Raw genomic sequence first — 12,859 nt, forward strand, 5'->3', positions numbered from 1 at the left:
TCATATCTACGAGTTCCTGATATTTTTCCCCTGGAAAAGCGTCATAGAAAGGAACGCTAAGCTGTATTTTAACACAGCATGTGGACTAGAAGTGTGTATCAATCCCTGGGAGAATTACAGAGACAGAGAACTCACCGCTGAGGCGCACCTCGAAGCAGATGCGGAAACACGACTGCATGATCTCGCACACAGACTCGTTGGTCAGGTGGGCTCCGACGGGCGTGAGCAGCAAGGTCCTCAGGACCTGTCACGGCAGACGCAGTGTGTGTGTGCGTGTGAGTGTGTGCGTAACATTGAGTGGTCATCTCAGTTATTTTACAAGGTATCATAAAGTAAATGTTCCACCTCAAAGGGAATCCAGCCAGGGTATTCATGCACGTTAGCGACTTGTATAAAATTTCAAAATGACAACATGACAGTAGTACTATGACAGAGTACTACTGTAAACAGGGTGACATTTGATATGCAGCCCTTAGGCTTGTTTGAAATAAACACGTTTGATTAATCATTTTCTGGTACACCGTTAGCTGAAAGATTTTAACTAGAAGATTACCTGTAGGATTTTCATGAGCACCACTTCATCGCTGGCGGGGTCCGTCCCTACGAATCTGGCGTGTGTGACGGCATCTGCCATGTTCTCAATGGCCTCCGCTGCCGCCTCATGGTTAGCATCTGCATAGGACAGACAACAAGAAGTCCGCTGTCGTCGTCATCGTCTTTTTCCGCAGACATTTTATAAAACAGCTTCTTTCATACACTGCTCATTAAAGCTGCCAAGTTCCCGTCAACACTTTAGCTGAATTAAAGTGACAAATTCATCTGAATCCAATCCAGGTTGTATCACAACCGGCAGTGATTGAGAGTCCCATAGGGCGGCACGCAATTGGCCCAGCATTGTCCGGGTTTGGCCGGTGTAGGCAGTCATTGTAAATAAGAATTTGTTCTTAACTGACTTGCCCAATTAAATAAAGGTTAAATAGAAATAAAATGAAGCTGTGAGAGGCACATTACACTGTTCAAATATGGATAGCAGGTAGCCTAGTGGTTGGAGTGTTGGGCCAGTAACCGAAAGGTTGCTGGATCGATTCCCTGAGCTGACAAGGTAAAAATCTGTCGATCTGCCCCTGAACAAGGCAGTTAACCCACTGTTCCCCGTTAGGCCATCATTGTAAATAAGAATTTGTTCTTAACTGACTTGCCTAGTTAAATAAAGGTTAAATAAAAAATCAAATAAAAAAAGCATTGTCCTTCAAAACAAAATAGAACGGAGAAGGGAAAAGTTGCAGTAGGTGGCCAGTTCAAAGAAGGCAGGTCGAGGACAGTATTATTGAGAGGAATGCACATTGATATTACCCTCTTTTTAACAGATGTCAGCACTGTGCAACAAGACAACCTGTGAAACGTTTGATATTCACGAAATCAGAGGCAGAAATTGTTTTCCAGACCAACTAAACCACAAATCCTCCAATATGATCAGAGGAGACACATTTTGGTCAATTGAAGCGATTGAATCATTAAAAATGGCTAAAAAGCCAAGTAAAATACCATTCTAAGGCAAGAGGGGAAACTAAACAAATCTAGGAGTGCATCATTACATGAATGCATGTTTGATGCAGAGACAGCTGCTGTCAAACAGAAAATGCAGCGAGAACACAGGTTTTCTGACAAGTGATAGCACTGCATGACTGGACTGTTGATCCAATAAGTCTTACACATCTGATGGTCACACACACACACACACACACACACACCAATCTAGCTGGTCCATCCAGAAGGTCCTTCAAAGCCTGGAGATCTAATCACCAGATGTGGCCTTTTGTGGGCAGTGCTGGCCAATTGGCTGTCTAGGCAACAGGAGCCAGTGTTTTGAAATCCAACCGGAGCCAGATAGCAGCCTGGAGCCAGCATGTTTTTCTTTCCCCATCGCTCTTAAAGGAGCATTTCATTAACTAGGCCTAATAAGTGCAGAGTATACTAGGGGAAGGAGTGGGATAATAAGTGAAAGCTTTTCCAGGTAGAGCCATGACGCCACACAACATTCCATCTATTGATATAAACAATAGGAGTGGTTTAGGCCGGGGAGGGGTTTAGCCTGACCGTCGATAATCGCTGTCATTAGCAAAATGAAGAGGGAGAAGTGACTTTCCAGTTGAGATGCTTAACAAATGATTGTGTGTAAAGTCCTGGAGCGTTTGTCGACGCTTTGAGAAAACTTGAGTGAATGATACGAGTCACCGAGTTGGGCGGACGCCGAAACGCGGTTAGCAGACTGAAACTGAGTCATGCCAACGTCCCTCAAGAGGCGAGGGCAACAACAACCGTGGAAGTTGCGCTGAAAACGTCTCTTACCCACCACAGAAACTGGAGCCACGGGCTATCCAGCAGAATGTCAGAAGTGATATAAAATACTAATCCCTCTTGGCAGAGTCTCCAGAGGATGGCCTAAGAAGGGATGGACCATTGTTAAAATAACACCAGAGACTGGCTGTGTGTGTGTGTGTTTGGAGCGAAGTGTGTGTGTGTGGTTGTAGGGGGGCTGGAAAGGCTGACTGGAAATGCTGCCGAGTGAGAGAGTGGCTTTCAGAATGCCACACACACACAAACTCCTCAACTTCTCCTCAAACCAAGCAAAAGGACTGGTGCTATCCCCTGGTCTAAGTGAAGTCAGGTTTGCTCACTTGTTCCCCTTCTGAAAGCCACTACAACCCATTGTCAGCCAGCCCAGGTAACATTTTAATAAAATACCTCTAAGATCGCCAAATGTTGCAATAATAGTTTCGCTGCATTCAAAGTTTACTTTACTGGCCTTTAGGTGAAACAAATTTGAAGTCCTATAAAATGCCTTTGATGTAAAACACTCATTAGAAAACCAGCGTGATATTTTACGCCTCTTCTAAGCGGGTAATGGTGGCAAATGCTCAGTTGAGCCGTCCTATGAGCCCTATAAGGCTGTTGTGGCCATGGCTGCTTTCGGCAGGCTGAGTGGAGCTGCCTCTGGGCTCTGAGGGATGTGGTTGAGGAGCGGAGAGGAGAAGAGACGGGTGGGGATCGGGATGTCTGTCAGTGGAGGGGCTTAGGCCAGCACTCCCTCCATGCCAGCAGACCTCAGGCCACAGATTGAGCGGAATTAGCCCTCACTAAATGAAATGTCCCCCTCTTTTCTTCTCTGGACCCCCCAGGGAGACGAGGGGGGGGGGGGGTCAGGCAGGGCCCATTGCTAACAGAGGATGGGAGACATGGGACAAAGGGACAACGTGAGGGGGAACATGTTCGGTGTGACACAGGGTTAAAGGAACAAGGCTACATGCTGTGATGTGGTTCTCCTGAGAGGAGCCTTGGAGGGGATATTAAGTAATGTGTGCAAACTTGCACAGCGCCCTCCTCACCACATCGCAGGCACAGGAGACAGCAGAGCTCTGTAATCATTCAAAGACAAAGCAAAACCACGACGTCTATACAAGAAAGCAGACAGACTAAGAGGGACGTATTTAGCATGCCCACCAGTGGCCGCATTATCCCTGTTATTAACATGTTTTGGCAATTGGACTTTATAGTCGTGATACTTGAAGGCAACTCTTCTTTGTTTCCATATATACTGTATAGTGAGGAAAAACTCAGTGAATCGATCCCTATTCAAGGTAATCTGATTTTGCAAAATGAAATGAGATTCTATTTAGTGATAGTTTTACCATACATCTAAATGGGAAAAAATATAATTTACAAATTCCCATAAAATAAATGATCAAAAACTAGTGAGTGACAGACCAGGAAATCTGAACATAATTTGCCACTGCAGCCAGCAGATGGCAGTGTTTATCAGGATCAGCCCTCTGCCTGTCTTCATGTCAGCAATTCACTACTAACAGAAGTCAATTTAAACCTCTTACCTCAACTACCCCACTTGTACAACGGAGTGACAAATGGACAATTGAGTAAAAATGACTTTATTTGAGACGTTTCCTTTGGCTGGGATTTCAAAAGCAAGAGGCGTTTTCCCAAAGTATGCTAGATGGAGTAGACCTACATGTGCAGTACTAATACATGCTACAGGTCATATCTTTAGCTAATATAGATAGCCAGCTCTCATAAATGTCTGGACTACAGAGGGATACTAAGCTGACTTTTCACTGGAGATAATCAGAATAAACTGGTGGTGCAGTCTCATTAGTATAAAAGCCCTTCGACTCTGAAAGGTCATTCATTCAATCTCATATTCCTCTATGTACATGATATAGACCGTCTCTTGTTCACCTGGTTATTAAGGTAACAGGTTGCTCTCTGACTCGGCAGTCAATTCTAAATTACTAGCTACTGGCACTTCCTCTAAATGACTGTCGTAAGTACCAGAAAACAACCTGGGTAGTATTAGGAACTTTTTGGTCTGAAATGGTAATTAAGCCGTGTAATTTGGCACTACTTACTGGCTAATCAACGAGACCTCAGAACCAACTTGATTACCAGCCTTTGAATAAGTTATTCTTGTGAATAATGTTAATATCTAAATAGATGACATTTCTAAATCAATTTCAATAGGTTACAACATTTTCAGGAAGGCGTAGAATTTATTTGACAATTTAAATCACAATACAGTATAGATAAAAATCTGTCGCAACTCTTATTTCACATTTCAGTAAAACGTTTCCAAGTATTTAACTACAGCTACACTACATTTACTGTACAGTAATATCCAGTTGAAAAACTAATGTATTGATGTCCAATACAATCAGTACCTCGTAACCATTATCAGTTTCTTAATATGTCCAACGACTGTGTGCTCCTACTAGCCACTCGCCATGTGAGCAGACTAAGATGGAGGCTAGGGGAAAACAATGCCTTTGACTTCAGTGTTAACAAGCTGGGAAAGACCTCACAGCATTTGAGGAACACGGGTTGAATTCAAACGGAAGGTAATATCTGAGTGTGTCATATCTTTCTCTTCATTCTGCGCTGGAGGGCCATTGTCTTGAGAGCCGCTGGGTCACGTTTCCATGGTTACCCGTCCCTTTGAAACCCGCTGATGAGGTGTGCGTGCGCGCGCGCTGGGGGGGTTTACAGGATTAGGAAGCAGGCGTTGGGTTTTGAGTGACGGACAGCGGCTCTGGGAGTAGGGAAGTGATTTGTGAGGGGGTGGACTGTGATGGTGTGTGCTTGTGACTGATGCATGTGAGTGCTGTGTGGTGTGTGTATGTGCGGGTTGTGTGTTTGAGTGCGTTCATGCGTGCGTGTGTCTAGATTCAGTTTGCCAGGTATTCTAAGAGCTTGTTGGATCAGTCAGAAAAAGACATCGTAGCAATGGTCATGGAGCTGAAATCAAATTACACCTAGCCTACCGTTCACATATGTTTTATTAACTGAATATTGGACAACAAAACAGCTGAATGATAAAAATACAGCTCAATAAAAAGTTCAGGACAGGGATGCGTTAAATTATGTTATTCAATGTCCCAATGGCGCTTATTTGGTTTAGAGAGGGGTTGCAGCTGTTTCAACGGTCAGAGATGTACTGTACCATCATTTATTCACCCCCTGCCATTAAGAATAACATCTGGTGATGCTTATTTCACACTTTTAACAACAACTGGCGGACACCTGCCATATTTTCACGATGATGCTAGCAAGGACAGGCTGTGCTATTTGTGTGGTAAAAAACAAGTCCATTTAGGCATTGCTAGTGAGAACTCATCATTCTTGGTTTGCCTAAAGCCAGAGGGAGTCCATGAGGACAGTTCTCATAGATTGACAACAGTGTTTCCCCAATATTCATTTAGCAGAGACGCCCTGTTGCTGCTAAATCGTTGCCGCCACTCCAAAAATAAAATAACAAATATTTTTAAATAGTTCTGCTGAGACGCGCTTTTAAAAGGATAGTGCGAGGTTTTAGCAATTAAGCCAAATGAACTCATGGAGACAATTTTTATATGTGCAGATTGATGGACGTTGCTAACTTGCGTTAGCGCAATTGCTAACTAGCGTTAGCGCAATGACGAAGTCCTGCTGGCCCCTCCCCCGCTACGTTTTCACCACTGCTGAAAATAAATCCTAGGGGAAACACTGACAATAAAACCAACTCACCCTCTTCATGGAAAGCTGTCTTTAAGAACAATGTAGTGGTCCCACACATTAATATATGTAAGTTTTACATTACTTACAATATTTAGGCTAAATAACTGACATCACCGTATGTATCATCAATGCTTACCAATAGGACAACAGTGTTGTTTTTTACCCTGACCTGTCTGTCCGTCTGTATGAGGACAGCTGTTCTGCTCACCTATGAGGCCGTAGGACAGGAACTTGTTGACAGAGGTGAGGGCCAGGCCTGTGATTGGTCCGGTGGTGTCTTCAGATCGTACCACCTCCAGGAAGGGCCGCAGGAATACGTTAGGCTCCACATCTGACAGCTCTGTGGAGACAGAGAGAGGGGACAGGTCAGTCAACATATTCAACCCTGAACACTGATACTGCATATATATAGCAGTGTACTGTACCAAATAGATGTCCTTTTTTCAGAGTTACAGATCACATATTTCTTCCCAATATCTTAATGCTCTCAGTTATCTTCCCCTATCATGGCAGTGGGATCTTCAAATCCCAAGTGTGGTAAGTCTCGGTAGGGCCTTAGCCTCAGTTCTGCTGTTGTGCACAAACATGCAGAACAGAGTAGTGAACAGCAGTGTGAGGACTTTTCTGTGCTCTCTATAAAAAGGTCTGTGTCAACAGCTCTGGTGCCCCAGGGCAGATCAATGGGGAATTAGCTGCTCAGGAGGTTGTAACCTTCTCCCACTGCTGCAGCACAGTAAGAGATGAGAACAACATGGAGCGAAGTGAGTGTGTGAGTGAGAAAAAGACAGAGGGAGTGAGAGGCATTCAAGAGCCGCCTCTTATTCACCTTGGCAGCACACGGTATCTTATTACAACTCAATTTCCAAAAGCTTTTTTTTAAGGCAGCTGTGTAGGATGTGGGATTTAGCATTAATGAAAATGACTGGAGAGTGACTGGGCTTGGTGTGGGGGTGAGGGTTGCTGGTGGCTCGGAGGGGTCACAGCGACTGGAAGAAATCCCATAACGACCGACAGTGTTTGCATATTTACATATTCCATGACAATCACAAAACATATGGACAAAAGACATGGAGTGAAAGACATTGAACAAGCATATTCTAAAGCACCCACAAGAGGCAGATTGTGGTGTATAAATGAAAGACTGAAGCCGGGTTACACCACAGACAACAAAACACAACTGGAGAGGAAGATGCCCCAAATCTTCCTCTTAAATCAAGTCACAGAGAATCAAAGATCGCTTTGCATCTTTCGCGATGGGAAACCACCTCGGGCCAATCCGAGGAGGTAACCGCTCCCTCTGAGGGTAACCAAGAGAAAGAGATGGAGGTCGAGAGGGGCTGCAAAATACAAACCAGGTAAAACAACAAACGGAAAAATTTGTGGAGTCACGAACACCGTTTGGCGTGTTGTCGAAACACTGCTTGCCGTAGTAATACCACACGGATTAGGCTTCCTCTAGAGCAGCTACTCTAAACTCCAAAAAACGACTTGTGACTTCAAAAGGCTGAGACGAGCCTTGACCAATTTCCAAGATTGCACGTGACCACCGCGCATTAGCTTGCGATATCCAATATCCCTGCGGCTTGTTTGGAAATCAAATATTTAATAATTTGGACATTTCCACAACCTTTCATCGGACGCCAGGTCGCTCTTAGACTTGCTTCTGAAAGTAATCTTCTCCCGTTTGCATTTTCTTTTTCTTCATTTTTTGGGGGATCTGATGTTTTCTTTGTATTCCCCATGAAAACCCTCAATGCTCCTTTGATGGGGAAGGTCCATTTGGTGTAAATTTAGCCACAATGCTGAAGTACCTGCCTGAACAATGGTCTCAAAACAACCACAGGGTCACCTGAACGCTTCTGAAAAGTAATCCCCACCCCCATCAGATATCAAGGCAGAAATAACAAAAACAAACTTAAAAGAAGAGGTTGTGTAAACTCCAAAAAGAGAAGGCGACCTCCGTTGTGTTCCTATCTATCAATCCATCAGCTCTTAGAAACTTTTAAAGGAGGGGGCTTAGTATCCATTACTTTACAGTTGGGAGAGGAGAAGGGAACGGGGGTGGAGGGTGCTCAAATTAATCCGTCAATAGAGGCTGATAAAGACTTCATCAGAAGCGATCACCCTGTAAGTGCCACGGCTACGTCGCAAAGACCCTCAAATTGGAGAACTCAATTGTGTTGTATTGATCTGGCTGGCCATCGGTGAGTAGGGGCTAGCCCATCAGACAGCTCTCCTGGCAGACCAGCCCAATCTTCTTAAATAAAGGCTAAATATGGCTCTGTACTTCAGCTCAATCTCCAGGGCTTGTGAAGTGAAATAAATAAAGACAGCCGCTGCACCACCACAGTGAGACAATCACACCATAACCAGGTTGACCTCTGGCTGACATTGGCCAATATAAAAAAGGGGATTAAAGTTCCTTACCCATCCATGTATGTATAGCCTATTGCCTCCCAACTCTGTGTGTGCGTTAAATATCAGCCACATTAAATACGGTATGGCATAATAGATTTTACCATTGTTTAAGTCCAATTTGTCTAATACTAAAAAGCACAGCTAGGACATTTGGCCATGTTGGAACCATAGTCCAGTGTTGCATGGTTGCTGTGAGTACATAGGGGAGAGTGAGGCTAAATGTAACATGGGTCAAATGTAGGGTAACTTAGGGTAAAACACCTCCCTACTTGGCAACCAGGGAACGTTTTTGGGGGGGAAATTGTGACATAAAGTGGTTTCTGTGAGAAGTACAGGCAGTATTACCCCGGGTGGCAGAACACCTGAAGTTACCCTAACATTGTATTCACTCCGTTTATGCAAGTTTATTGGGACATAAATGTCATCAATAGGATGCTAACTAGTTCAAAAATCACATTTGGGATCTAGCTAATGATTAGCACCATAGGGTATATGCAGATAGGCAACCCCATGCATCAGCCTATTTATTTATAGACACTATGCTACATCAGTTTGGCTACAGGTGATAATACTTATTGCTAATAGCATACCTGATAATATCGACAGAAATTAGCCAAATAACATATTGGTAAAATAATTTAAAATGTGTTTTACATATTGGACCATGCATATAGCCTATGCATGGTCCAATATGTAAAACACATTTTAAATTATTTTACCAATATGTTATTTGGCTAATTTCTGGAGGTGGAAATTATTTTAGATGGTGTCAGCTTAATTTTATTTATTCATTTATTTTGGAGTAGAATGTCCTTTTAAAAAGTCACCAGAAATGAGTTACTCAGTCCTTCTACATAAAAACCACACTGCCTGGTGTGTGCTGCCATGTGTGGCCTACCTCTGCAAACGACCACAGCAGGGAGCGCCTGAACCGTTGCCCCCAGGAGAGCACCTCAGTCCACACCATCTAACGTATGCACATCTATTGGCAGTGGAGCAGAAAGGGCTTATAACACAGGGAATACTAGGAGGGACGAGGAGCTGTGCTCCAACTGTAAACTGGCACTGTAATGTAGACTCCAGTACAAGTTATTCACAAGCCCACTAAGAGAATGTCCTGATAAACATTCATATCAGTTTGTTTTCTTTAATATATCAGTCTACCTATTTGTCGCTGATTTCATATGGTGAATCTGAATAATACTGTATATGGTGGTGAAGTCGAGTAGAAAAACTGCTATGCCTTATCAGCAGAGTGCAGCGCAAGATCAAGGCAGAACTTTATATATGAGAGGGCTGCTTCAACAGTGAAGAGCCAAAAAATGAACACACACAGGCAAATACAATAACTATTTATTTTCATACCCAATACATCAAAGCCAAAGAAGATTACATTCTTAGTGCACTGGCAGTAAACCTTGGTTAATTCCTTGACCGATTACAGTAAGTTAAAGGTCCAGCGCAGTCAAAAGAAAATCTTGTTTTATACAGTACCAGTCAAAAGAAGTTGACACCTACTCATTCAAGGGTTTTCTTCATTTTTACTATTTTCTACATAGTAGAATAATAGTGAAGACATCAAAACTATGAAATAGCACATATGGAATCATGTAAGAACCAAAACAGCGTTAAACAAATCAAAATATATTTTTTATATATTTGCGATTCTTCAAAGTAGCCATCCTTTGCACAATCTTGGCATTCTCTCAACCAGATTCATGAGGTAGTCACCTGGAATGCATTTCAGTTAACAGGTGTGCCTTGTTAAAAGTTAATTTGTGGAATTTCTTTCCTTCTTAATGCGTTTGAGCCAATCAGTTGTGTTGTGACAAGGTAGGGGTGGTATACAGAAGTTAGGCCTATTTGGTAAAAAAACAAGTCCATATTATGGCAAGAACAGCTCAAATAAGCAAAGAGAAATTACAGTCCATCATTACTTTAAGACATGAAGGTCAGTCAATTCTGAAAATGGCAAGAACTTTTAACGTTTCTTCAAGTGCAGTCACAAAAACCATCAAGTGCTATGATGAAACTGGCTCTCATGAAGACCGCCACAGGAAAGGAAGACCCAGAGTTAGCTCTGCTGCAGAGGATAAGTTCATTAAAGTTAATTGCACCTCAGATTGCAGTCCAAATAAATGCTTCACATAGTTCAAGTAACAGGCATATCAACATCAACAGCGTGAATCAGGCCTTCATGGTCGAATTGCTACAAAGAAACCACTACTAAAAGGACACCAATAAGAAGAAGAGACTTGCTTGGGCCAAGAAACTGGTGGAAATCTGTCCTTTGGTCTGATGACTCCAAATGTGAGATTTTTGGTTCCAACCGCTGTGTCTTTGTGAGACGCACAGTACATGAACAGATGATATCCGTATGTGTGGTTCCCACCGTGAAGCATGGAGGACGGTGTGATGGTGCTTTGCTGGTGACACTGTCAGTGATTTATTTAGAATTCAAGGCACACAACCAGCATGGCTACCACAGCATTCTGCAGGGATACACCATCCCATCTGGTTTGCGCTTAGTGGGACTATCATTTGTTTTTCAACAGGACAATGACCCCAACACACCTCCAGGGTATGTAAGGGCTATTTGACCAAAATGGTAGAGTGTTGGAGTGCTTCATCAGATGACCTGGCCTCCACAATCACCAGACCTCAACCAAATTGAGATGGTTTGGGATGAGTTAGACCGCAGAGTGAAGGAAAACAGCCAACAAGTGCTCAGCATATGTGGGAACTCCTTCAAGACTGTTGGAAAAGCATTCCAGGTGAAGCTGGTTGAGAGAATGTCATGAGTGTGCAAAGCTGTCATCAAGGCAAAGGTGGACTACTTTGAAGAATCTCAAATATAAAATATATTTTGATTTGTTTAACTCTTTTTTGGTTACTACATGATTCCATAGGTGTTATTTCATAGTTTTGATGTCTTCACATTATTCTACAATGTAGAAAATTGTAAAAATAAAGAAAAACCCTTGAATGAGTAGGTGTCCAAACTTTTTACTGGTACTGTATATATTTCCACACTAGAAGATTAGAATAATAATATCAAATTGTGATAATGCCCTTTTAGTGTAAAAGCTGGTTTGAAAAGACCACCTGAAATTTCAGCCTGTTTTGGTGGGATGGAGTTTTGGCCTTCCATGGTGACATCACCATGCGTTAAATAAGACAGAGTTCCAAACCTCTCTGCCAATAACAGCCAATTTCCAGTTTCCCCCTCCCAGACAATCCTTGCTTTGCTAAGACGCTATATGTTTCTTTTGACCATTTTAATTGAAAACAATCACAGGTACTTAATTGTTACCCAGAAATGATTTGAAATTGAGATGTAAAAAAAGGCTGCATTGGACCTTTAAACAAATAAATACATTGGTTATCACCTAAAGAAAATTACAAACATTTTCTGTAATATCGTATAGCTTTGGAACCGCGAGATTAAGTACTTTGGAGGATAATAGGCACGTTTCTCAATATATACACTAACTTTGAGAAGGGATTGTGTGACTATTAGCTTAGCAACCGTGGAACGCAGCATGACAACGTGAACATGATTAGTCGACAGTCTGCTGGGTGTGGCGTTATACATTCCTTCATTGGATTCCTATCTCCTTCCTATAAAATCTCTGGCAACGAGACCTTGCAATGCACCCTGGACTAAAGAGGCAGACAAATAGGAAATTACACATTCCTCGAGGTAGGAATATCGCGAAAATATGATCAACGTCTCTTTCGAGAGAATACATTCTCCCGAGTTATGACATCGGCCAGTATTGAAATCTGACATGTATGATAGATGTTTTTGCGATCTAAAAGTCATATTCCTATTAACTTCCAGTGTAGTGAGAAAGACTTTATCACACGTCATACCGGACAGATTTCTGCCTACTTGAATAGCTCAGATACACATGAAATGACCCTGGGAATTGATAGAACATCGCACAGAGATGCACAAAAACAATACAACAATCAAAATGGGTGAACCTTTACTTTAACATGCAGCTCAGTCTTTGGGATTAGGTATTTGTTCATGATTTCAACATCCAACTTCAGGTGTATAAAACACAAACTCAGAGCTCCAATAGCCATCATATCCAGTTTCATTAATTGTGCTAGATTTCCCTCTTGTTGTGCATGCCACTGAACCAACAGAGAGAAATCTGAATTCCATGAGAACTATGCATTACGCTCTACAAACACAAAGCCAATTTTCAAAAACGTGTGTGTGTATGTATGTGAGAGTGAGAGACAGAGAGTGCGAGAGACAGGCGGAGGGAGGGAGGGGGACAGCTATTCAGAGCAGCACATGATTACAACACCAGAAATACAAAGAAATACTGTGGGCACTGGGGCTGGTAGCCCCTTTGTATTT

At 42.6% G+C, this 12,859-nt stretch overlaps 1 protein-coding gene across 5 annotated transcripts in view; it reads right to left on the bottom strand.

Annotated features, from left to right (window-relative positions):
* Positions 1-12,859, bottom strand: part of LOC120017611 (Golgi-specific brefeldin A-resistance guanine nucleotide exchange factor 1-like) — an 80,342-nt gene that overhangs the window by 32,905 nt on the left and 34,578 nt on the right. For all 5 annotated transcript variants that reach the window (XM_038960489.1, XM_038960493.1, XM_038960490.1 and 2 more), the window contains 3 exons: positions 6,272-6,403; positions 554-672; positions 136-244 (listed from right to left, as the gene is read on the bottom strand). In XM_038960489.1, the coding sequence (XP_038816417.1) occupies positions 136-244; positions 554-672; positions 6,272-6,403 (360 nt within the window). The remainder of the gene's footprint in view (positions 1-135; positions 245-553; positions 673-6,271; positions 6,404-12,859) is intronic.

The sequence above is a fragment of the Salvelinus namaycush genome, chromosome 22 (genome assembly GCF_016432855.1).
Source record: "Salvelinus namaycush isolate Seneca chromosome 22, SaNama_1.0, whole genome shotgun sequence".
Taxonomy (NCBI): Eukaryota; Metazoa; Chordata; class Actinopteri; order Salmoniformes; family Salmonidae; genus Salvelinus; species Salvelinus namaycush.